This window comes from Drosophila elegans, unplaced genomic scaffold, assembly GCF_018152505.1.
Source record: "Drosophila elegans isolate 14027-0461.03 unplaced genomic scaffold, ASM1815250v1 contig_149, whole genome shotgun sequence".
NCBI classification, from domain to species: Eukaryota; Metazoa; Arthropoda; class Insecta; order Diptera; family Drosophilidae; genus Drosophila; species Drosophila elegans.
In genome coordinates, this window is record NW_024545513.1 from 3,662,924 (window position 1) to 3,690,067 (window position 27,144).

At 37.6% G+C, this 27,144-nt stretch overlaps 1 protein-coding gene across 7 annotated transcripts; it reads right to left on the reverse strand.

The window, feature by feature from the left end:
* Positions 1 to 118: 118 nt before the first annotated feature.
* Positions 119 to 26,726, reverse strand: LOC108136269 (histone deacetylase 4). 7 transcript variants are annotated; one of them, XM_017257330.2, is made up of 14 exons: positions 26,088 to 26,726; positions 23,689 to 23,751; positions 16,266 to 16,378; positions 10,956 to 11,063; positions 9,959 to 10,183; positions 9,803 to 9,870; positions 8,801 to 8,931; positions 7,652 to 7,798; positions 5,625 to 6,658; positions 3,931 to 5,247; positions 3,429 to 3,548; positions 2,929 to 3,363; positions 2,730 to 2,863; positions 119 to 2,330 (listed from the first exon to the last, which is right to left on the reverse strand). In XM_017257330.2, exons 2-14 carry the CDS (start codon positions 23,720 to 23,722, stop codon positions 2,276 to 2,278), a joined length of 3,921 nt encoding a protein of 1,306 aa, XP_017112819.1. In that variant the 5' UTR covers positions 23,723 to 23,751; positions 26,088 to 26,726; the 3' UTR covers positions 119 to 2,275. The 7 variants fall into 7 exon arrangements, with proteins under 7 accessions (XP_017112819.1, XP_017112818.1, XP_017112817.1 ...); XM_017257329.2 differs by having other exon boundaries at positions 9,959 to 10,213; positions 26,346 to 26,725; XM_017257328.2 differs by having other exon boundaries at positions 9,959 to 10,213; positions 26,088 to 26,725.
* Between the last annotated feature and the right edge of the window lie 418 nt (positions 26,727 to 27,144).

Sequence of the window (27,144 nt, forward strand, 5' to 3'; positions counted from 1 at the left end):
CAGTGTTTATCAGCAAAAGACAGGACCTTTTTTAATGACTTGACGATTTCTTCATTTTATTTCGTTTAGAAAAAGCGACACACAATATTACTCTAAATTGTTTCATGTTTTCTGTTCCTTGGACTTATTTGTGCAACAATAAACAAAATATAAATATTTGATTTTATTTTCGGTTTGCTAAAACCGTTTTGTTACTGTTCCTCAGTTTTGGAACTTTTTGTTTTTTTTTTGCAGTGCGCAACAACAATATTTATTTTTGTTATCATCATTTTTTGAATGTTTCTTTTTACCAGGTTAGGTTTTTAAAAAAAATGGCAATCAAAGGAGGTAAATGGATGTTTAGGGGAAGGAAATGTAAGATTACCCTCTAAGCCATTGCCAAATGAAAGCTAGAAAACAAATAATGGATCCAAGAGAAAATCATAATTTTAAAATTGTTTTTAAAGCGTATTAGTTTTTAGGACGAAATACTCTGTTTGAAAAATGCATGTTTTTATTTTTTTAAACTATATTTTGTGGTGGACAAAAAGAAATTCTGGCAATGGCATCTCCTTTGCTTAGCTTAATAGTTACATTTTTGTGATTTTGTTTTTTAAGTTTAGTTTTTAGTTTCTGTTTCGATTTGTTAACAATTGTTTCTTCCAGTTGGAGCCAATCGGTCCATCTCTCGTTGTGCTTCTTCTTCCTCCTTTTTGTAACTCCCCATATCTTCCTCTTCTTCATCCCTTACTATTTTTTTTGATCCTTGTCTGTTGCTCCTTTTTGGGTTTTTGAGGTGCTCCTTTACAGTTATGTAGCGATTTAGAGAGAGACGGCTATAGACAGCTAAAGGTACACGAGTACAAATACAATTACAATTACAGCGATATTACAGTTAACGGTTAGCGGTTAAACGGGTATTCCAGAGTTTTCCCGATTCACGCCTTTCGGGTCCTGCCCAAGGCCGTATGTTTGTGTTTAAGCTTGAATCTGTTTCGGTTTTTTGTTGTTTGCTTTTTTATTAAAATTGTTCAATTTCTTTTGTGTTTTTATTTACATATAATAATAGTTTTACTTCATTTCAGACATTTGTTGAACATCGTTATCGTTACACACACACGGTGAAATACACATGTGCATTTTCTATATATATTCATATATACGTGTATATATATAAAGGGTTATTATTGTAACAGTTATTAGGTATACATACGTATATAAGATCTCGGCAACATTTAACAACAATTTTCTCTTATTCGTTTTAGTTTATGTTTTTTGTGTGTGTTTTTGTTTTTGCTCTGCACTCGATTTTCATTTTCTCACATTTATTGCACAATATATATATTAAGATATATATAGAATTCTTTAAATAATATTATGTTGTACTTGAATCTTGGACTAAACTATAAATTGTACAAAAAGATTTCTCAGTTTTTTGCTTTTGTTAAGTTTTCTCATATCTTAAGTCAACTAAAGCATTCTACATAACACCTAATCCTCTCTTCTCTCCCTCTCTTTCTCTCTCTCTCGATCTCTATCTCGGGTGGGCGGGATAAGTGGGCGTGGTGGGGTTTATATTTTAAGGTTGAACCTTACCTACAAAAAAAAACACACACGCTTCTTACTTGCACCTGATCTCCTTTTAACTCTCATTAACAGTTTACTGATTCTATATCCTTTTAACACACTTACTTAAATAATAATAATAAAATCAAAAGATACATGGAGTTGCGTGTGTTTGTATGTGCGTTAAAATACCTCTCATCTCACCTTAAAAAAAAAACAAAAAAAAAATCTCTCAATTCTACAACTAAATTCTCACCATAAACTATATATATATTTATATATATATATTAATAAAAACTACCCAATTTTTGACGGGTTATCCTTTTCTAATTTTTATAATTATTTCTTTTTTGGAGGCACAGCCACCATTTTGAACTTTAGGCCCTGTTCTGCTTCTTTAACTATTTACCCCTACTACATTTTCGATGTTTCTCTATTCCGAGAGGCGGTTAATCTTACAGGTTATAGATATAGGGGAATTTGGGAATATAATTGTCGATCGATCGAGTGAGAGAGATAGGATGTTGGCTATAGACGATCAATGACAACGACAACAATTGTAAGCGAGCGCCACAACAACAACAGCAACAACAATCAATTCAACTACAACAAATAACTAAATGTGCATTGAGCAGCTTGCGGCTACGCCCCCTCGCCATCACCTCAGCCACGCCCACAAATTCTAGCTACGCCCTTCCACCATGCATCCATTTTCCGCCTGCGTCGCCTCCTATTTGGTTTCATCCTGATCCATCGGCTCCTCGGAATCATCGCGGGATAGAGTTCTGTAACAAAGAAGCTAATTAATTTTTGTCAAATTTTTAAAAGAATTATATAAATAAAATAATATAATATTTCTTTTAAATATCAGTTATATATATATATATTTATACTTTTATAAGATTTTTAAAGTACAAGTACAAGATTTTGGGTAATAATTCGAAAAAAAGTAATGGCTTTGTTCTCATAAAACCTTTTATATAAAACAAATCTTAATTAGCACAAACAATTGAAGTTAAGAGTCATGAGTCCCATGAGCTTTTTATGTTTTTGATCAGATCAAGTAGATTAAGTTAGCCAACCATGATTTGATTTACTCGCATCTATGTTTACTTTAAAAAGTGAGTCAAAGAAGGGCTCTAGATTCTATACATTTTATGTCCAGTGCCTTGCCGAATACCCACCTGTGCATCGACTGCATCGAGAGGCCGGCCATGGCGTTGATCGTCTCGGACTCGTCGTGCTCCACTTTGAGCGTCTCCAGTGCGGACAGACCCACCGTGTGCTCCAGCATCCTCACGCAGGGCCAATGCGTTTGCTGCAAAACCAAACCGATAGTCAAGTCAAATAGCCCACATCGGATCTAAGATGCCAGGAACCCACCTGAATGGCTATCGTCTTCTGGAGCGTGTTGATGGCATTCTGGCAGGGCGGACGTTCCAGTTCGGCCTTGGCTATGGGGGCGGCGGGATCGCCGAGCAGCGCCCGCACGCACTCCTGGGCGGAATCACAGATGGCGGCCAGGTCGTAGCCGCCCTCGAGGGCCAGCACCACCTTGCCGTTGGCCAGCTGGAGGAGTTCGCGGGTCATGAACCCGAAGCAGGCCGGCGAGACATGGTAGCCGCCCAGCGGAGCCGGATGGCCGGTGGCCGCATCGAAGCCGGAGGAGACCAGCACAATGTCCGGATTGAAGCTCCGCGCGATGGGCATCACAACGGTACGGAATGCAGCGATATACTCGGCGTCGCCCAGCGGCGGATTCAGTGCCCCAGACCACGAGATGTTCACGTTGAAGCCGAGACCAGCACCGGAGCCGCACTGCAAGCGATTAATCGTGCAATTAGATCTATTGTTTAATCACCTATGGTTGGTTAGGCACTTACCTCTGTGGGTCCGCCTGTGCCGGGAAAAAAGTTACCGTCATCGTGTCGATGAATGGAAAGATATAGAATGTCGGGACTTTGGTAGAATGCTTGCTGTGTGCCATTGCCATGATGCACATCCTGCAAGGAGAGGTAAGGGTTTTAGTTTCAAAAAGGCATTTGGTTAGCAATCTAGGAAATTTTAAAACGTTTAAACTTGAAAATTTTAAATTCTGAAGAATAACGTTTTTTAGACTATTTTAGGACCATTACATGGTGCTATTTAACAACATTTTTTTTTGACATTTGTTGTTTCAAATGATCCGCAAAACAAAATCAGTAAAAGAACATTTACTTGTCACTTATTATTTGTATCTAATAAAGTGATTCAAAATGTCTTTAATAGTTTTCGAAAATAGTGGCCCTGCAACTGGGGGTACTTCTTGAAGGGCATCTTACCGCCCATTTGGGCCTTAGCTCACTTTTTTAAGTGAGAAATTCGCTTTCACACATACACACTCACCCAATCGACGATGAGGATGCGCCGCACTTCGGGCATTCGCTGGCGCAGCAGCTTGGCCGCAATGGCGATCGAGTTGAAGAAACAAAAACCCATGGCCAGATTGGCCTCCGCATGATGGCCCGGCGGCCGGACGACGGCGAACCCGTTCCGCAGATCACCCTTGGCCGTCTTCAGGGCCAAGTCGATCACACAGCCGGCGGCCATGCGGGCAGCAGTCGCCGTGTGGTGCTCATTCCACGTGGTGTCGAGATCCACGCCCAGACCGCCGCACGACAGACGGACAAAGCTGGCCGACAGGGCGTTGTTCTCCAACTTGGGCCTGCTCAACTGGCACTGGTTGGAGCCGAAGAGCATGGCATGCGCCTCCGTGTGCACCATCTGCAGCTCCTCCTGCGTCGCCTTGCGGGCGCGCAGTCGATCGCATCGCTTCACCAGATCCGTCTCATTCAGCCGCGCCCACACGCTCTGCAAGCGGCCACTGTGCTCCGGATGCTGGGCATTGTCGCCGCAGATGCACGAGTGCTTCAGCATCAGCGGGTCGTAGGCCAGTCCGGTGGTCACCTTGTGCGGCGGCGACGATCCGCTCGCCGGTGGCTGGCCACCATGATGGCTGCCATGACGCAACTGGCTGCTGCTGCCGCTGCCACTGCCACTGCCACTGCCACTGCTGCTGCTGCTGCTCGCGTACAGGGTGCTCATCATCTGGCGGTGCTGGCGATTCGGCAGCGAGAGGTTCACGGGCGGTATGTGGTCGGCCGACGAGGACGTGGCTATCGGCGCTGGCTGCTGGCCCGTGTCCGGTATCTGGCTGAGACCGTGCGGCCCCACCGGCACCAGCGGACTGCTGAGCGTTCGCGAAAGCGGTCGCATCAGGCCCTTGGCCAACTCCTCCTCCTGCTGCAGCAGCAGTAGCTGCTCCCGCTGCTGCTGCAGATAGCCCTGATCGTGCAGCTTCCTTATGCCGGAATTCAGCACGGCACCGGAGGAGTTGCTGGCGCTGGAACTGGCACTGGCACTGGCACTTGACGTGGAGGGCGGGGCGGAGCGGTAGGCGGCTGCGGCCACTGCGGCGGCCAAAGCATCGGGCAGATTCTGGGACGTGCTGGTGGCTATCGTGCTGGTCAGCACCGTCTTCGGCGGCTTCTTCTTGTCGGTGAGGTCCATCACCTCGGCGGCCGAGTCGTCGTCCTCCTCCTTCAGTTGCGCCTCGCGCACCACCACCGCAGCGGCGGCGGCAGCAGCTGCCCCACTGCGGGTGAGGACGGTCTGGCGGAGTTTCTGGTTCAGCACCTGGTGCTCATATGCCTGGCGCTCTGCCTGAGAAATCAAATTAAACAAAATCGATTAAAAATAGGAATTAAATAAGGGGAAAATTGTAAAAGTTTAAATCAAGCGAAGAATGCCTGATTATAATTGAACAATTTTAAAGATATAATATAAGTTAGAATGAGCTATATAATTTAATATACGTTTAAATTATTATCAAGTTTTAATAAAAAAAAATCTAGTTATAATATTCTTTCAAGAAAAAATTTGAATTAACACCCAAAAATATTCATATCAACGACAATGGTCAATTAACAAAGTAATGTTATACCCTCGTAAAGCTTCCAATAAAATTTCAAAGCTAGACATTTTTATTTTGTTTATTTATATTACTTATTGATTTAAATATCAAACTGGCAGCCACTCACCTCACTATTCTCGTAGTGCGTTTGGACCACATTCAGCTGGCCGGCCCCGGTGAGCATGGGATGACCCAGCGGCAGCGGAGCGGACTGCGTGCGTCCCAGCGGCCGGTGGCCCTGCTTGTGCAGATGCACCTGCGCCACCTGGGCATCCGTGATGGGCACGTTGTGCTGGTGGTGGCCTCCGTAGAGGGCGTGCGCCTGTCCGCCGTGTCCGTGGGCATGGCTGTGTGGTGCCCCGTGGACGCCATGGGTGCCATGGGTGCCATGTCCGTGGGCGCCGTGACCATGACCATGGCTATTGGTCGGCGGCAGTGATCCGGCGGCGGCGGCTGCCGCTGCTGCGGCCGCTGCAGCCACGGCGGCCGCATGGAGATTGACCGCCGATGAGCTGGCCATGCCGCCCAGCTGCTGCATGTAGGACGAGGACGGGGGCAGAATGGTGGAGGCGGCATGGGCCTGCGGTGGCGCCACATCGCCCACCAGCGAGGCCTGTGACGAGGATGTCGAGGTGGCGGAGGCACTGCGCACCACCGGCGACGGCTGCTGCGGTGCTATGCCCGTGGCCGGAATCATGGCCAGCGGCGCTGGTGGCGGCTGACGGCCCAAGAAGGCCATGCTCAAGGGATTGTAGTAGCCACCCGGCTGCCCACCGCCGCCCCCGGCTCCCTGGGCGGCGGCCACATGCTGATGCAGGGCCGCAAACATGGCATAGTTCACCTGGGCCGTTGCCTGTGCCTGAGCTTGGGCCTGAGCTTGAGCCTGAGCCTGAGCCTGCACCTGGGCCGTCACCTGGGCATGCGAATGCACCGAATTGGGTAAATGCGGCCGACCCAGCGATATATTGGGCAGCGATGGCGAACTGAACAGCGGCAAGTCGTTGATGCTGCTCCGCGGACCCGGTTGGTATTGGCTGCCCTCCTCGTTCTCCTCCTGGATGGGTGCACTGGTCGGCGAGCCACGGCTACCGACCACGCCCACCGCCAAGGCGGCTGCCGAGGGCGGCGAATTGGGTCCCGAATCCGGTGTACTGTTGCAGTCTACGGATTATCGAATGGGTTAAAATGTAATAAAATACTGATTAATCGTGATTTGGTTGTAGTAGGAACTGGGTTAATTTGGCTAAGCAAGTTGGACATTTGGGGTTAATTAAACAGCAATAAAGACAATGGTAAAAACAACAATTAAACGATAAACACAACGATTAAAACAACAAAATTTAACAGTGAAACAACAATGATCAATTGAAAAGTTATGGAGGTATATGTAACCCTTTTAATAACTTTACATTGGAATACTTATAAATAAGAAGGTATATGTGATTTCCTTGGTTCTAAGCTGATCAATTAAGGGAGCATTTCTTTATAAAAAAACTTAGGTTTATATTCTCAATTCTTTTACAAGTCAAACCCTCTTCAACCATATTCCAATTACTTTTATTAAAAGCTAGATTATAATTATATATATCACTATAATCAAAAACGCGGTAACTGATTAAAGTCCAAAAATATATGGTTTTAAATAAATATAACCTGTATAATTTCTAATTTCTAAATATTGTTAATATTTGCTATAAAAAATGTAAGAGATAAGCAAATTGATATCATTTATTTAATGATAATTATTTAAATGTTATTTAAGTTTCGCCTAAAATGGGAACAACTAAAACAACAACTAAGCTTAATGGTAATTATTTATTGGTTTACTGATAACTAAAAACCAATAAAAAAATAAAAGTTCAATTTGTTTTAAACTAAAACTAAAATTATTTAAATAATATGTAAGTCCATTTGGAATGGAAACTCGTAAAACAAACTATTCAACCAATACGCTAAGCTTTTTTTAACTAGTCAAAATTATTTTAATGTTATGAAGTCCATTTGGCATTTCAAACTTATAAAACAACATGTCAACTGACTCCCTCCCTATATCTTCCTCAGATTTCCGATTTCTGATTTCTGATTTCCGCTCTGATCATTCGGATACGAGACCGTACAAGTGTGATTCGAGATGCGAGTGGATGGGATACGTACTTGTGAGAACGGAGTTCTTCTGCTGCCTGCGCTGGGCCGCCTGAAGGAGGCGTTCGTGGCGCCGGGCTCCCGCCGGTCCGCCAATGCGGGCCTTGCGATCGATGACACTCTGCTTCAGCCGGATCTTCAGCAGGTTCGGTTCGGATGCTGTTGTGGGAGCGGTTCACACAAGTGTTTGGGTTAGTTAGAGGTTAGGAGCTTTGGACTTATAATTACAGGCAGCTAGCTCTGCTTTTAAAAAACAAACTTGCAGTTAGTAGTCAGATCCATGCTTTTTGTACATTTCTATCTAGCTAATATCTTCCTGAATTTCTCAATATTACTAAACGAATTGCGACCCACTGCTAACTTTTCCTAAATTATTTACATACAATTTCAAAATTGTTTGATCTTTTTTAATATTACACTGGATCCATGCTATTCTGTATTTTCTCCTGAATTTCTGAAAATTATCCATTAATGTCCGAAGGCTTTATTTAACAACTGCTTTACTAGTTAAAAATTATATTTCAACTTGATAAAGTTTAATACAAGTGCTGTAAATCAATATTTGATAGTCTAGTTTCTGCAGAGTTTACCAGTAAAACTAGTCAGTAATATTTATTTAAATGTTTAAATAAGCGTATAAACGAATTTAAAAATGGAAGACCCTTAGGAACCTTTGCTTTTACCCCATATTTATTTGATGCAACTTTGTTGCTAAATCAACTGTTTCATAAGTGAACTTCAACTTGAGCAAGACTCTTACCTAAGAGCCAATCTAACCCAACCCCAAACGGACCCATCCATTATATCCAGGTGTTGCCCAACGAAAATTATCTAAAGAACACATCCTCTGGCATTTGGGTTACGTGCCCCAAGAAAGTATTGTATATACTTTTATCTGTCAATTTAATGCAAAAATTGTTCCTTATACCCTTCTGTTTTCCCATATCTTTTTTGCACCCCCTTTTGTGGTTAGACAATAATAATAAATCGAAGTTACAGCAGCGCAGTAGTGTCAGGCAAAAAACGGATTTTAATACGGAATTCAGGCGGCAAAAGCTAAAGCTTTCATTCATTGCGTTGCGTTGTCCTTTCCTTCGTCATCCTGCCGACACGGCAATAATATTCAAGGGCCCACCACACGGTGGTGATTATCACACTCACCTGTCTTCCTCAGCGGAAAATCAGATTCATATTTGAGCAGTGAGGAGGGCGGCTGAGGTATTTTGTAGGGATGTGCACTGGTCACGGTTCCCGCTGGGAGGGATTCGCCCGAGGAGCTCTTCACCACGCCACTGCAAAGGAAATAAGTAAGGATTATTTATGGCAACATTAAAACTGGGAATGGAAATGGTCGGTGGGCATTTAAATATGTGTATATATTTATATTGCATTTGAGTTGGTTTAAAGGCATTTGTTGTGGTAAATAATATATTTTTCTGGAATTTCCCTATTTAATTTTCGATTGTTGTGTTCGGTTTCCAAAGAATGTGTTGTGGTTATAACTGTGGGGGGTAGTTAACCTAGTATATACTTTCTTTTAACTTATAAATGGCACATTCAAACATATAACACATTCAAATATATATTGATAAATTTAATAGATTTTATAAATGGTCACATTGTACAGTAAATTTATGAATTTGCAATTAAGTGTGGTAATTAATTCTTTTTGTTTGCAAATACATTGCTCAAGAAACACTATTAAAACACTATTGATGATGTTTTTACTGCCATTTTTTGTGTGTATTTTAGTTCTCAAAAACCATTTTCTAAAAAGATTTATTTGTTTGGAATTTATTGTATACCTATTAATTTAAAATTTATTTCAACGTTAAGTGTTTAGATGTTTATTTACTTTATAAGAATTTAAATAGATTGTGTTTGCCTTAAAATAAAAAAAAAAAATATCTTTAAAAGAAAATATTTGAAATGTTTAAAGAATACGATTTTGGTAACCAGACTAATTTAGCAGCATTAAAAAAAGGCTGTTCAAAATGGCACTAAAAAGTTCTTTAAAGTTTAAAGCATTGTACATATATCTTTAAAGTCTAGATATTAGCTTTATTTATAGTTGTAATAATTTTCTCTTGCATTCAATATATGTTTTTCATTATACATAATTTTTTTAAAATTAATATAAGTCAGTAAAGTCCCATTTCTTACCGATTTCGATAGGGCGACGTTGTGCCATTTGAAGTCGCCGCCTGCGACTTCCTGCTCATGATGAAGCACTGCCAAAGGAATGGGAATATGATTAGATCAGCTCAGGTCATTTGGGGATCTTAATCCTAAGTGGACTAGAGATTTGCGATATCTTACGTTGAGAATCTGTTTGACCTCGGGACTGGCATTGGCGCTGCAGTGCTTGAGTTTCATTCCGCGTCCCTGTTGCTGCTGTTGCTGTTGATGTTGCTGCTGCTGTTGATGTTGCTGCTGTTGCTGCTGCTGCTGCTGCTGCTGCTGCTGGTGTTGCTGGTGTTGGCGGTGTTGCTCCGCTGCTGTTGCCGCCGCGGTGGCTGTCACCATGCTATCGGTTCGCAATTCCTGGAAAGCGCCATGTGAATTCACCGCAAACTGAATAATTAGAATAAATTCAAGAGAGAATCGTTTGTTTGTTTGTTGTTTCTTATATTGTGCTGATCAGAGGAGTAAACAAAACTATTGCATTATTGTTGGTCATGTTCTATTATTGTTGCTGTTACTATCTTATCTTATCTTAATTGTATTCATTTGAAAAAAGAAAACTATTTACGATTGCTTATTCCAAAAATCCACAGTTTATGGTTTATTTATGTTATATATTTTTTTAAATGACCTTAAGGGTTGTTAGTTACATCTGTTTATTTGATTTTAAATTTAACTTGATATAGGATCTAGTTTCGTGAACACATCTTGAGTTTGAAAATTGTTAACGTCGAATAAAATAGAGAGCCTCCGTTAGAGATATGTATAACGATACATTTTCAGAAACATTTAAGACCTGTGCGATATGTCTATATACCTATGTATATATATACACACTATATATATATATTGTTAACGATGGACTTAGTCATCGCACAAGACGCTTCCGACACTTCCGGCACGATAATATAATATATATTTCTTATAATTTATAATTTCAATTCTCTTTTACTTGCTGTTTGTTTTTATTTTCTCATTTTCTGTCTGTCGCCCCCACACAGCCAGAGTCATATTCATCACATCATCATCATTATTATTATTTATGTATAGAGACGAACAAAAAAAAATAAGAAGCTACAGCAAGAACAAGAGTAATATAACATCAACATACATAGCTGCGTCGTTTACTCACTTGATACTTGTGCTCCAGTTGGATCTTATGCTCCAATTCCATTTGCTTCGATTGCTCCTGAAACGTGTGGAAAAGCCTTTGCTTTTGCAATTCCTGGCTCTTCTTGAGCTGCAAACAAAAATAACAAAAATAACCAATTTTACAATTCAATAGAGTTTGTGTTTTAGGTGAATCTTTGAAGAGAAGTAAAATAATATAAAATGTGACGCAAAAGATCGTCTATACTTCTTGTTGCGCTATCAATTTGCGCTATCTTACACACTAACAATCAATCTAAAATACAAAAAGTACAATAAATGGGAGTCCCACTCTATTTCTATCTTTACATCACTGAGTTGGTGTTTTGATCAACAAAAAGTGTATTCCAAAGTATTATTTTGTATCAATTTGAAACGAAAAATATCCTAAATAGCTTATTATTTAAAATATGAAAGTCTTAAGTTAGTTGCCAATTTCGGTTCACTTTGTAAAGGAATTTGAATTCTTATATGTACATATTACCGATCATAGACATATCATACATAGATCACAGATAACTGACAACAAATCATAGTTTACTGATCAAAAAGTTTATCAAAATAGTTCAGTGATTAACCATTACAAAAGTTAATTCATTATTGATTACAATCAAAGTAAGTCATTCGATCAGTTTTCAAATTTCCACTCAATATCATCTTAATTTTGTGTGTTCGTCTGGCTAATTCGGTTGTCCGTCTTCCTGATCACTTCGCCTCTTCGGATGTGTCATAATATTTGCATATTTCCCATGACCTTAGCAATATGTTTTCTACTTTTTCTTTACCTCTCTCACGCTCTCTAGTTTTCTCGCTGTGTATGATTGGATCTGTGTGAGTGTGTGTATGAGTGTCATCCCCCACGCAGTCACACCATGCAAAAATAAACGGGAAAATAAATAAATAAAGCAAATTCTGTTTATCTCTCGTTTTTATTTGATTTGTCTTGTTAAAATCGGATTTTCAGGTGAAATAAAAGGTGTTCTCACTTTTTTCAGCTTACTTCACTCAATAAATAACATTTGGTTTTCGCTGCCAATTTTGTTTTATATATTTCTTTGTTTTCTAATGTGGTTTTTTGTGTAGTTTTTGTCTGTTTGTTTTCGATATTTTTGGTTTATAATCTTCTTTGACCAGACACTTTTTCGTGGAATTTCCGAAATCTGCGTGCTTGGTTAACGTTGAATGGGCTCTGAGTTTTTAAATGTTTTGATTTTGCTATTGCTATTGATTTTTCTTTTATTTGTATATGTATTTTTATTTTAATTTTTTATTGTTTTATTTGTGTTTTCTTTTTGGCGTTTGGCGCGTTCGCTTTGGCCTCGGCATTCGCTGGGAAATGAGGGAGGCACTTTCATTTCAGTTTCACTCGGCCGACTGGCCCAACTGGCGAAAAAATCAAATATAAACACACAAATTTCGAAACAGTTACGATGCGATGGGATGTGCCAGAGAAAGAGAAAGAGCGCCGCCAGAAGAGCACAAAGCGGAAGAGAGATGAAGAAAGGGGGGAATGGGGAATGGGAAAAGGGGCGACAGAGAGAAAAACTTGGGTAGACAAATGGGCGTTTTGGGTTCTTAGATAAAGGAACCGTCAACAACATCATTACTCAAACATATCAACAATCGCATCTTACACGGCAAAAAATGAATCAAAACACTGCTGTGTGACAAAAGTTTAGGCTGAAAAACTAAAAAGGCACCACAAATGTAAACCAAATTGTTTTTTATGTTTCAATATTAAGTCAATAGTTTTTATATTTTTAAAATAATACAAAAAAAAAATATATATATATATATATTTCCAAGATTTATTAAGACTAGGAATTCAAATAGACAAAAATATCGCGATACATTCGGATGACCAGAGGTCAGTACTCGCCACATCAGCTACTACACGATTTAATGTTTCTGTGTACAAAGAAGGAACCTCTACCATATGCCACATCGATTCCTAGGAAACTGCAATCTCCGCCCCCCAAAAGCACCCACCATCCCCTGCAGCGACGCCCGCTTGCACAACATTCGCCAGTTGCTATGGCCAATGCTATAATTATAAATACCTGCGCTATAATTATAGCGGGGCAAAAGACAACACACAGGCACGCCCATATAAATAGAAACAGGGCGGATCGGAGCGGGTTAAAAAAAAAATGTAAAATAGAAGAAGGGCGGAGGAACACACAAACAAATGAAAGCGGAAAAATGCAGTGTCTACCCTCACTTAATGATCATCCAAGTGTGATGATGATGATTTGGATTGAACAAGGAATTTCCGGAAATTGGTAGAAAAATAGATTCACTGGAATCGCTGAGTAATCGATCACAGCTTGATTTAATTTTAAATAAGTAAAAACGATTGTTTTGTTTTTTAAGTGGATAATTATAGTTGCAAGTGATAAATTAACATTTCAAGATATTGCTTAATACGAAACTATTGTAAAGCTCAAAGTCAGCTGGTTTGCTTTTTATTTGAGTAGTATCTTAAATGTTATCCAATAATTTATAGTTATTGAACCCTTAAATCCCCCAATGTTATACTTTAACCAAAAAAACCAATGTGTTGAAGAACTTTTAAAGATCTTAAGTTGCTCTTAGGAACCATCATCATTAATAGATCAAATTCCGATAAGTAGATGGTTTGAGAACATTGTATCTGGTTTCTATATATCTTTCTTTCCGATTACCCCCTCTTCCCACCGCCATTGAATTCCAATCTTCACGTTTTCTTTTCCCAAATGCAAAACTATTTTTGCCTAATTTGTGTGCGAAGATCAAAGATCAATGATCATCTTCATTAAGATCTTGTCAACCCTCCACCCACTCCACCTCACCCCACCACCCACCCACTCCCCCATCAATTTTTGCTAATTTGCATTTTGCTCGTGCCACCGAAACCAAAAAAAAAAAAAAAAAAAACGAGAAACTAAAACAGAACACAAAATGCTAAAGAAAAATAGACTGAGGAATTCTTTAAAACATTTTCACTTATTGGCAATTGTTTGTGTGTGCGTGATCCAACTAGCCAAGTTTGTGTGTGTGTGTGCTTGATAAAAATAAAACCCGCAGAGTTTATAAAAGAACCAAAATAAATTCAAAGGAAAAACCGAAAATAACAAAAACGGCAAACGCGTTGATGAAAATCGAAGGCAGCATAAATAAGGATGAAAATGGCCAAAGTACACCGAAAACAAAACATTGATAATTTAAAATATTAGTTTCAGATTTGGGAGTTACAAAAAAATAATGAAATCTTCTTTATAAGATATATTGGTGAAATGGATACAAATATTTTTTCTTTATATGTATATATATTTTTAAAACATCTTTATTTTATAAATTCTTATTAATTTTATTCACTTACTAACAAATAAAATACTATGATATCAAAGACTATTATCTTGTTATATAAAATCTTTGCAATAAAGATTGGAATTTCTTTCTGTGCATACAGTGAGGTTGAAAAAATGGTGGGCGGTGGGGAGCGGCAGGCAGAAAAAGAAGAAGACCATGTCGAACATAAGGCTGCATATAAAACACTCTTTAACCCTAAAAATAAAAATTTCAAACGAAAACAAAACAAAAGAAATGTGACGGTGAACCAACAAAAAAAAAACCTAAAAAAAAACACAAATTACGACAAAAATAAGAAAGCAAACTGCAGCCAAAATCGAGGCATAAATAAATCCCCGAGACTATAAATTGAATGCAAGCAGCACTGAAATAAGAAGAAGCGGGCCACAAAGAACAGGGGCGTTGGGGAGAAGGGCGTGGCAGAGGCGGTGGAACAGAAGGGGATGGAGGGGGTCGAGCAGGTGGGCCTGCTGCTGCACATGCTGGCCATCATGCCCGGCTACAGTGGGTACAAGTCAAAGAGACAGCCGAAAAAGAAATGCCTAAAAAATTGGACCTAGTCATAAGAACATGAATTTAAAACAGTCTTAAACAAATAAACCTATGTTGAATACTTATAAGCAACTTTAAAACTAAACAATTTAAGTTTTTAATATGAATTAAATATGAACCTAAAGTGGTTTTAGTTTTCTTTAGATTTTTGTATTGGTTAAAATATCCTCATATTTTCCTATGATATTAAAAAGATATTGTAAAAGAGAAGAGGACTCAAAATATATTTTAATATTACAGCATCTGTTTAAATAATATCACAACTATTTTAAGAGCAGCATCTCCATTTTAACAATTGCATATGTACATATGTATTTAACGAACCCGACCACGTTTGTATTATTTTTTTCATTTCAGAAAATCCACTATAGGCAGCAATGTCTATATATCCTCCGCACTCGCATTTTCTCCGACATTTCTCGCTCGCTGTGCGGCTCGGCTCTCTTGACTCGGTTTCCTTCTATTTTTAGAGAATTTTATTTAAAAAATGCGCAAAAACTCATACATATTTTCGTAGTGAAAACAATAAATATAGAATCATTAAGTTGTACACGCGTTTAAATTTAGACTTCCAACAAGAGGAGCAGGGCAGAGCACACAACACAATGAGCATGGCCAGAGCCAGGCGAATAAAGTATAAATAAAGCGGAAAGGAAAGCGAAAAAGACCAACAAAAATAAAGCAACATAAAAGAATCAAGGAAAATAGAAAATATCCAGCTGGAGGAAGTACTGGACAAAAAGCAGGAATTGTACCATTCTCTAGAGGCCTTCATAGCCAACTGTCCATCTACAATGTAAATACAATTGAACTTCGAACTTTGCGAACGAGTCAAAAGTCAAATCTTGTTTCAGACAAATAATTTTTTTATAAAGTTTGAAAATTTCAATTTTAGCATAAGATTTTTTTTTAATTACGGTTTCAACTAAACCTCCTAAAAACATACATATGTCTGATTTAATTAATTAATTCATTAATTTTAAAATCCTAAAAGTATTTTCTTAACTTTTTGCTATTTTATAACAATTTCAAACAGTTTTGACTGTGAGAACTATATTTATATTTTTAATGCTTCAATTAACTTTCTGAACCTCTATGATTCATTGTTAAATGAAAAATACTAAGTTTTCAAATATTGATAACACCACTATGTCTGCTATAACTGTCCATGGAAACAGTAGATTTTGCGATTTGCCTCGGAAGATGGTTCAATTATGATGTTTCTAATGGTACACTTTTGAAAACGCTCTAAATGATTTCATTAACTTTCTAGGGGGTTTGTCACAACATTAGTCATCAATCATAAGACAATCCCCCCCCCTCCTTCCAAACAGGTGGTATTTCATCAGGGAACTGAAACTGGTACAGGAACTGGGAACTGGGAACTCACCTCCATGATCTGCTGATCGATATCCACCGTAGGATGGGGCTTGAAGTCTAATGTCAGTGTGCCCGGCGTTATGTGCAGCAATCGCTCATCGCTTCCGGCTTCTGATGGCAGATCTGCGAATTGACAATGTAAACACACAACTGAGTGAGCGATATTGGAACGTTTTGTGTCGGAGAGGGATATAGATTTGATTCGTATAGGTTCCTATGTATATATACACCATATATAGGCTCTCCGGATCTGGAGGAGGTGTGACTCGCTCGCTCTCCGGACCGATTATGTAGATAAGGCCGCGCTTATCGGGCGCTTTTAAAAATAAATCTAAAACGTATTTAGTCGACGCGTTGAACCTCGATGGTTGGTATTTGTATTTGTATTTGTATTTGTATTTGTGTTTGGCTTTGTTAATGTGTGTATTTACACAGTGAAAAATATACAAACAAAATTTGAGTTATTTCTTAAGCAATTTTTTTTATGTACTACTTATGTGGTTAAAAAAACTTTTTCCAAGTTTCCAGGTCTTTCCGAGTCTAGAACTGTTATCAGAAAAATATTTTGGTAAGGAATTAAATATATATGTATGTATAGTCGGGAGTAAAAATATGGAACCAAGACTAACGTACATTTTTCTCCGTGCATGAGTGTGCGTTGACTATTTTTAGTAACCTTGTGCAGTACAAGTTAACAGCGATTACAACGATTTCCTCTCAACTTTTGCTTTAGCTTTTGCTTCTTCTTATTTGGTCGCACGTGACGCCCAAGCTACTTTTATTGCTCTCTCTCTCTCTCTCTCTCTCTTCATCTTAGCATTGCCCACTTTTTTTTCTCCCTGTATTTTAGCACCGCTCAACTAATTTAATTTGTTGCCAAAGAAAAATGAGGAGAAAAAAATTTCACAATTGCTGAATATGCAAAGGCTCGGAAAAAATCGTTTGGAAAATGTTTCATTGATAAATATTTGTACCGAAGAGAGCGGAAATATTTGCTCTTTTTTCCTTTCACTGGACTAATTGCTCGCCAATAAAAATTCAGAGATGACTAACCAAAAAGTTCAATTAGTAACAATGTCCCTCTCCTCTCTCTCTCACCATCACATATCCTCTCAGTGTCTTTCTGTCTGTCAAGCACTGATCTAATCAGCAAAGTCGAGTTTTTTGGTCTAGAAATTGATTCCAATTGAATATTGGGCTATGTGGCGGTTCTAAAAATAGAACAACAAAGAGCAAAGCCCAAAAGCAGCAACAAAACAAAAGCACAAACGCATGTGCATAAAGTACGTACATTTGTACGGTACAGTTAGGGACGAAATCATAGAACCTTTTGCAAACTAGATAAATTAAGCTTTTTTTAGGGTTTTTATCAAGTATGCTTTTTCTGTTTAATTGCTGTTAATAAAATGCTTTTTTTTGTATTATCTTATACACTAGAAGTTAAAAATCAATTATGTACTTTACCCTACTCACATTTAAGTGGTATTTAAAAATTTACTTTTCGAAGGAACGTGTTTAAAATAAATGATTTGTTTTCAAAACATCTCAACATTTTGTTGAACACATATTTTACAAATACTTGGAGTATTATTGTCGTTAAAACTTAAATTTTTTTTTAATATTTCCAAGCTCTAGTTTTGTTACTATTATTTTGTCCGCAACTGTTGAACAGGCCGTGACCTGCTACGCTGCTTGCTGCGCTGCTTGCTGCTCTGCTTTGCTGTTCTATTTTTAGCCGCGTTTATAAATCGTGCATGGCTTTGGGGAGTATATTTAGAAGTGGCAAAACACAGATACTACAGATACAACTACTACTACAACAGCAGCAGTGCATATTGCACAAAAGCGCAAAAAATCAAGAACAAAAAGTATAACAAGATAAAATATAAAAAAACCAACATCACAAATACGTAGTGTTGTGTAAACTTAAAACGTGAAGACTAAATCCAAATTGAAATTTAAAGTGAAATGCATTGGGGGAAATGTAGAGGCCCCGAATTTTCGATTCCTGTTTGCAAACATTAAACAAATAGAAACCCCTTAGATAAAAAGGTTTAAAACCTTAAATATAGAAATTGAAATCTAGATAGAAGCAACAAATTACTATTCTTAACATTTACTCTTTTAAGATTGCTTTGTGGTGGGTCACAATTTTATTTAACTTTTATGCAGCATATCTAAAACGTATTGAAAAGTTCATGTTTTGGCTTTAGGGTTTTAATTAGTTTGCCCAAAGAAAGAATAAGAGAGGTCGAGGGAGAGTGAGGTTACAGGTGGAGAGAGTGAGAGAGGGGCAAGGAGAGAGCGGCTTGCAATCAGAATCAGCTGTTACATTTTTTGTAAGGCGATGCCGATTTGAATAAACGAAAATGCGTTGCAGATTCCCCATTTCTCTCTCTCTCTCTCTCTATCTCTTTCGGTTTGTCTCCCTTCATCCCACAACTCCCCCTTTTGGGGCTTTTTTCAACTTCAAGGTCAATTTGTGTGTTGACATAGAAACCAACCAAATGGCACAACAAAAACAAAAGCACGTGTATGTGTGTGGCCGCAAAATAAATATAAAAAACAAAAACAAAATAAAACGAATAACGGTATTAAATTTTATGAGAGGGGCGCTGGGTGTCATTGAAATTGAAACTGAAATTCAATTGGAAATTGATACGACAACAACAGAGAGTGGGAGAACAGTTTGATATATATTCCCCCTCTCTTGCTCACTCCTCTCTTTCCCTCTCTTTTCTTCCTTCCTCAATAAGTTTGTTTTGAGCGATAACTAAATTTCCATGTGTTTGTGCGTTTGTATGGGTATTTTGTGGGTAAATTTCCAGCGCGCGCATTCTAAAAATAGACCCAACAACAGCTAAACTTTTGGGCCAGGCCGAAAAAAAAACGAGCGCCGGCAAAACGTTTTTTCTCGGGCGTTTGAAGGCGTGGCATTTGTAAAGTTCTAGGCTATACAACTCGATAGAAAACCCCCGAAAAAACACCCCGATTTTGCGGTTTTACCTTGACAAATGTAGAGCCAAAGAGCAGCCATTGCGATAATAACTACAACTACAGTAGTTATTCGCTAGTTAAGGTTGGTGAATAAGTTTTCGAATCTTTTCTATTTCCTTGAATTTAGAGGTTATAGCAATTTATATTATAATAAAATTCGGTTTTATTTTATATTTATTAAAAAATACTGTATTTTTAACTTTTGGGAAAGTAGCTTTGATTAGATTGACTGTTGTTTGCAATAATAACATATTAGAAGATTACTAGACCAGTTAACATTTAATTATAGGATTTTTTTTATATAAATCATCTAATTTGTGACAACGCAGAGACCGGAAAAACTAAAATGGGTTAATTGTAAAGAAATGGAATGCATAAATAAACGCAGCAGCAACCCCAAAGTGAAGACACTGGCGTTTCGAGGTTTTCTGGTGGGGATGTGGTGGCTTTATACGGGCGATACATAAGCTCTTACAATTTTATATAACAGCTCAAACACACAGAGACAAGCGCAAACAGCGAGCCAAGTTTTATTCTTAGAATGCCATTACAATAAATGCTCCACTGGCACTGGAGAAAACAAAATACCGTTGGGGGTTTTTGGGGGGTTTGGGTGGTTCGGGAGTCCGACCTTCTTGCAGGTGCTGCGTGTTTCACAATGGAACAACAAAGTAACAACAGAAAAAAGGAAAAACTTTTCATTTATTGCGTCTTAGACAATCAATTCAGCCCCACATGGGGATGCGATTCTATGTAAGTGTGCTGTAATGCAAAGCGGGGCAATTAAATTCTATATATAAAAAAACCCCAAAAGTTCGTTCTCAAAAGAAGGCCAAAAGAATACGGCAATGTTATTAATCAAAGGAGCTAATCAATAATAAGAATAAGATTAAATAAAGATAATGTAAAAGAGTCCAAGTCTCATTCAAACTAAATTTAAGTAATTCAAAACTAAAACGCTTTAAAATTTAAAGAAGTTTACAATGCATGAGGATAACTTATCGAACTTGCCCTGCTTACAAAGTTTTAGCACTAATCCTTTGCAACTTTATAAATAGTTTGCCAACTTGTAACTTCATTTGTAATTAGTTAAGTTTTTCAACGCTAAAGTTTGGCCGACCTACACTTTTATAAATAAATTATTGCAAAACAGTAAATTGGTAATTGCAGTTAATAAAACTTGTTTTGAAACTTATTCAATGTACATACATAAATTGTTAAGGATTTTTAAAGTAATTATAGAAAAGTTTCCCTTTATGTTAAAACTGCCGAAAAGTTTTTGGATGGGATTTATCGCTAGGAAAACAAGTTGCTACACATAATAAAAGTTTCATGGAGGAATTATTAATTGCGATAATAATGATTTACCTGCAACAGCTGGCGAAATTCTGAATTACAAATTTAAGGACATTTTGTAGAAAAGACCTTGGACAAAGGACAATCACATTTTTTAATTAAATTGGTCAGTTTGTAAAGGAGAAATAAGTGGATAATGATAATAATTTTCTCAAAAATATAATTTGTAACCACGTTATTAACGTACAGAGGGCAAAACCCATGATTGCTTTATCACCATGTTGTTGTTTTTTTTTTCATTTCAGCAAGTCCTTCAATGAAGGAAAGCTAATTTTAAATTAACCCTTGACATTGCAAATTTTCCTGGTCTATATGTCCAAGCTAAATAAGTGGATTACAATAGTTATTATCCAACGCGAAGGCAAAGTTCCTGATTATTAATTCAATGATTTTTCCAACTAGTTTCCGAAAGGAAAGGGGTCAAGGAGAAATTTTCGTGAATTACTAATGGCCTATCGATGTCCAACAGCTGGACATTCGATCGAAAGTTACTTTGCCTCTCTCCACAATTTCCCAAGCAATTAGACGGAGACCCTGGGACAATTTTCTTGGCTGTGGAGAAAAAGAGAATCCCCGGAATCCCCTAAAATCCCCGGAGGGGTCGGCGGATTGCACGTGGCCAATTGAAACAAAAAAAAAATAAATAAATAAAAGGAGGCGGAGAAAAGACGTGGCCCGGATCTCCGGGTTTCACGGGCTTTACGGGTCGGTCTCCGGGTTCGGCCGTCAGTCAACAGTCCACACACACACACACACACACACACACACACACACACACATACACAAACACACCCTACAACACAACACACATTTACACCACCCATTTGAAAGGCAAGTAAATTTTGCTGTTGCTTTTGTGTCTAAAAATAGACGAAAATCGATAAACGAATGTTTTTCTTTTTGGTTGCAAACAAACAGACAGAGAGCAAAAACGAGCATGAGAATCGGGGAGCAAGAGAGCTGAGCACGAAGCGAAGATTACGGTGCTCCAAGCCATCTTCTGCCCCTTCAAACCCCCTACCATCCACCGCCCATTTACCCATTTTCTTGCATCTCCCACCAACCACCAACCACCACCCCCATTTCCATTTCCATTTTTCCGTCCATCCACGTGCTTGGCATTGGCAGTTGTTTCGATGGATGGCCAAAAAGGAAAGCGTCCAAGACCAGTACAGTAAACTAATCAAATCATAAATCATTTATTTAAGATTTAATTTAAAGGGCCTTTGGTTTTTATTTATTTGCTCCTTTTTTCAATTAAACGAGTTCAAAGCCTATCAAACATTTTTAAACTCACATTGTTGTATGATATATTTCTAAGCAAATTCAAAGAAAATTGTGATTTTTAAATTAAAATGCACATTCAAACAAATTAAAAGAATTATGGGTAGTATATATATTAAGCAAATGTAAAAAACGTATGATTATATACAAAAAACTGAAAATTGAAAATATTGTTCGTTTTTCAGTTTTAGAACAGATATTTTGGGCTTGCTCAATTGATAACAATCAATCACAAATCTAATTTTCTCGTTTATTTATATTTTAAAATGTTCTTAATTATTATAAAAATAAAATAAATTAATAATATGGAAAATCCTTAAATTTAGCATGTTGATATAATGCTCTACCGCCGTTTAATGCAGTGTGAAGCCCAATGTCAACACTAGGTAAGATCAAGAAAAGTCACCTCAACCATCCCAGTGAAATTCTCCGCCACCTCCTTTTTTCCGCCCATCTATATCTATTCTGTTTGCCGTGAAAGAGACGAAAGCGACGTTGACGACCCGACCATGGACAATATTCTTGTTGTTGTTCTCGGCCAGACCGGGAGAAAAAAGTTGGTAGATCCCACTGTACAACCCCCGCGCCTCTCACGCCAAACCCACAACCTTTTTAACCGCCCGAAAGGAGCAACAAACGCACAGTGGTTCAAGCTGTGCAAATATTTAACTGATTTGATTGACAGTTGGCAAGAAGTTGCTCTGGAGAAACGGAAAAGTACGTAAATATACCTCACAAACTTGATACACCATCTGCCACATAAAATAAAACACAATTGAATTTTGAAAGTTGGTTACTTAGAGAATAGTTTTAGCTATTGTTTTCGACCTATATAGGGGAACTTAAACATTTGCCTACATTTTTACCGACTGAATGGATTAAATCAATAAAGTAGTAAGTAAGAGGACCAATAATGATTTTTGGATAGCGAAACGTGCCAAAGTTGGTTTAGTTGGTTCTTGGCATAACATTCAACATTTTAAAAACCAAGGCAAGTACTGAGATTCTTCTGCTTAAAGTAAAGCTTACTTTTGATCTATATGTAACAGATATTTCATATTTAAATTATGAAAACGAGTTAGAACAGAATTTTAATTTAAATGAAACGGACCAAAATTAAATTGTAATATTAGCAAACAAGTGTTCTAAAACATTCCTTGAGTTTTGCAAAGTTGCTTGGATAACGCTGACAGAGTCCACTATTAATTTGGTTATTATCTAGCCTTTGAAAAAATGTATAACTATTTATTCATAGATTTATGGAAAATATATATGTTTTTAATGAAGCTTAATGGGTTTTTGGCTAAGTTAAGGGTTATGGATTCTTAATGGATTTTTAAAAGAATTTTGAGGGCTTGTTTAGTGAGACCAACTACGACAATTGCCTGACTCGTCCTATATGTACATAACTCTGCCTTATAATTCCCAACCAGTTTTGTGCAGAGTTTTTAATATCGTTAACTACCAATTTGGGACCAATGTGCATCATCCATTGACAGCGCTGTTCTGGTCCGCTTTTGTGTATGTGCTTATTACAGTTATTTTTGGAAGGCAACACACACAAACACCCATACGGTCTGTGTAAGCTTTTGTTTGGGCATGTGTATGTGTGGTCTGTGTACATTTTGAGTTATGTATTCCGAATGTTGTTAATGCTATAACTATGTATATGCAGGTTACATACGAACAGCCAACAAAGCAGGATATAATATAATAACCACCCAATACTGCCCTAAACTAAAACCCAGTTTATCTGTGGGTTGGGGGAATTTGCAGGGACCTTCGTTCCCACTTACCGTGTATTGGTATTCTATCGTCGGGACTAGACATTTTGCATATGGATTTAGGGAGGGCGGAACCTGCAACAAATCAGAAAATCAAATTAAACAATATGCAAAAAAAATTAAGTTAATCATTTTTATAGGGATTTGATTTTCTACCATTGGTTTACTTTATTAATAAGTAAAAAGTAATCAAACCAGTTGACCAATAAAATGCACATAATAGATTTATAATTGACATATTGAAATTTTACTCGATAAATACAAATTGAAGCCCTTGAAAATATAGCACCAAAAACGAGTCACTAATATAAATAATAAAATTTAAGATAATTAAAAGATTTAATAATATTTGTAATGTAGATACATACATATATATAAAATATTATCAATATTCGGAGAAGTTTTTCTCCAGTGTAACTATAAAACAAGAAGATGAACATACATTATCTGAACTTTATAATTCTGATTCATTCCGGGAAGAATCTTTAACCATGGGAAATGCCGCGCTTTCTCAAACAAACACAAATAACGAATTGCACATATTTATATGTATGTTTTCAATATGAATGATTCTGCCAGACCTCAAAGCAAAAATTTCATTCAAAATAAATTCGCAAAAACAGATTAACAGGGAGAAAACAAAACTGAAAAACAAGTGCTCTGATAAGGCAAGAATTTTTGGAAAATTTTGGTTGTCATTTTCGGAACTCCGATAATGATATGTAAAAATAAACTCTTGTTTGTTTCTGCATTTTTTTTGCTGTTGCTTTGTTTACAGTTGAGAGCACTTGATATGCCAATTTTTACGGATCAGAAATAATTTAAATATTCCTTTCAGGTGCGCCTTCTCGAGGGCGTGGCCAAAAAAAAAGTACCAAAAAACGATAGCTAGTTGCCCCATTGACCTTCACACACAACACACACATGTGACGCACAAAACAATTTCCGCTCACTAATTACAGGAACAAATAGAACAAAAGCGACCAGCAACCAGAAACCCAAATAGCAGAAATTGCATTTTAAATAAATTATCGGTAAATCGGATACATACATAAATAATAAATTCGATCAACATATCATAAATAATCCAAGCATTAAATATCATAAATATTGTTGCGATTGACGAATCAAGAATCAAATGAATTTAATATCCACAAAATACTTTTAAAAAGGCACAATACAGTTTGAGTTTTTAATAGGCAAAAATAAAATAAACAAACATTTTTTTTCAAAATGTTTTTATAGTTTTTTTCATATAATTTTAATCCAAACACAAGTTAAAAAATGTTCAGTTTGTAGTTCAATCAATTAAATTGTAGGAAAACATTTAGTGAGTTTGGTCATATCTCAATAATTAGCCACGTGTTAATTTAAAATATGATTTAAACTGTTTTTTAAACTCAAAACGAAAACTTGATTTTGGATGAAAACTGTAATTTTTGTATACAAAATTAATAAATTAAGTCGAGGGATGGATGGAGGCTAGAAAAGTGAGTTGGCAGCCTCAATTTATCGTGGCGAGTCATATTAATTATAGTCATCAGTGGGCTGCATTGTGAGCTAGAAATGCGTATTTCTTTCACTGAAACGACACATGCAACAAACTAAGCTGTTAAATAGCTTAAACCCTAATAAATAAAGTATCAAAAGCCAAAAACAAATTAACAAAATATCGAGCTTACTACCCAATAAAATAATATTCGATCCTGGTGTTCTGTTCCAAGGTTTTTAATTCTTTTATATCTGACCTCTTTTGAATTAAGTAAATTTTACAGTAGGGTATTTAAATAAAGAGTTTAGCAATGTTTTTCACTGTAGTTAAAAAATGGATACAAATGATTGAAGAGAGGGGGGAGAGCAAAGAAAAGATCCCGCAAAAGAATAATGAGAAGTTCGGCTCAAAGCGACCAAAAAAAACAACAATAAACGATCAGCAAATTCCATTCTGCTTTTGTTGTTACTGTTTTATTTTTTCCGATTTCTGGCATCATGTTGATAACCAAGAAGAGAGAAGTAGAAGAAAAGGGGAGAGCAAAGCGGAGAGGAGAGAAAAGAAGAAGCGAGCACAACATAAACCAGTTCAATGCGCTTTGCAGAGGAGCTTTTATTATTTATTTTTGCTTGTTTTTTCTTTATTTTTTTTTGTGGCAGCCACATTTACAGCAACTTTACTAAGTGAACAAAATCAAATCATCAAATGCAAAGAGGGAGAGCAACAAAAAGAGAGGGAGAGACAGCGAGCACTTTATTTAGCACGCACACACTTGTTACATAAATAACGGCGAATCGAGTGAGAAGCAAGACAGACGAAAAAGAAGTCTTGCTGATCTAATAAGAATATGCTGTCTCCCCTTCGGCTGCTGCTACTAATAAGAATTCACGGGGCAAGACAAACAAATAAACATAAATACCTCTTGGTGCAAACTGTTGGCGGCTGCTTTTGTTGTTGTATTTTGAATTGTATTATATTGTCGATTTTCTTTTTCAACTTGTTCCACAAAGTGCGAAAAATTATTAACGAAAATATAAAATAAATAACGCACGCTCTCTCGCTCTCTCACTCTGTGTTTGTGTGTGTACGATGAATTCACGACTTTTTTAAGTTAATTTTTGTGTTGTTGTGGACGTATACTTTTGCGCTCTTTTTTATTCGCCTATTTGCTTGTTACCTCTTTTGCTTTTCTTTTTCTATACTTGTTGTTGTTGTCACTTCACGAGCAGTTTTCGCAGTTTCTTTTTGGTACTAGTACTACGACAACTGCCTCTGCTTTTGCCTCTTCTCCTCATCATCGCTCATTCTCTTTTGCTTGTTGATTCGCCCACAATTTTTACGGGTTTTCCTTCGTTTCTGCACGAGCACGCACTTTTGGTTGTTGTTTTGCTTGATTCAAAAATTTGCAATTTTGTACGTTTGGAGAAAAACAGAAAAAAAACAAGAAAATATTGTTTAAATTTTCGTGGTTTTTATTTGGGGAAAACGCGCGACGTTTTGGACTTGGGAGCGGAGCGACGCAAAAAAATACAAATTTGTTCGGAATAGAGGTGGAGAATAGAGGTGGATAAGCATCGATGCCAACATCGATGTTTTCAAAACATCGGTTTCATCGATGCTTGGCGGGGCAACATCGAAGTTTTCCCATCTCTACACTGCTTTCCCAATATTCGTCGTTTCGATGAAACATCGACGTTTCTCCACCTCTACAAATTTGCTTGGAACAGAGGGTGAAGAGACATATCGATATCTGACAGGGCCTTATCGATGTACTGTCATTCGACTTTTAAAATGGTCACACCAAAAAATATCACACTTCTTGCGTACGTTAATATTTCATATACAAATTTGCTCGGAATTCCACGAGAGTTTGTTGTAAATATTCGACAAAGGTTAAGATTCTGTGGCTGTATATTTTAATTAAAAACAGTATTTTTGCGAAACTTTCACAAAAAACATTTTTGTTAAGAAAAAAC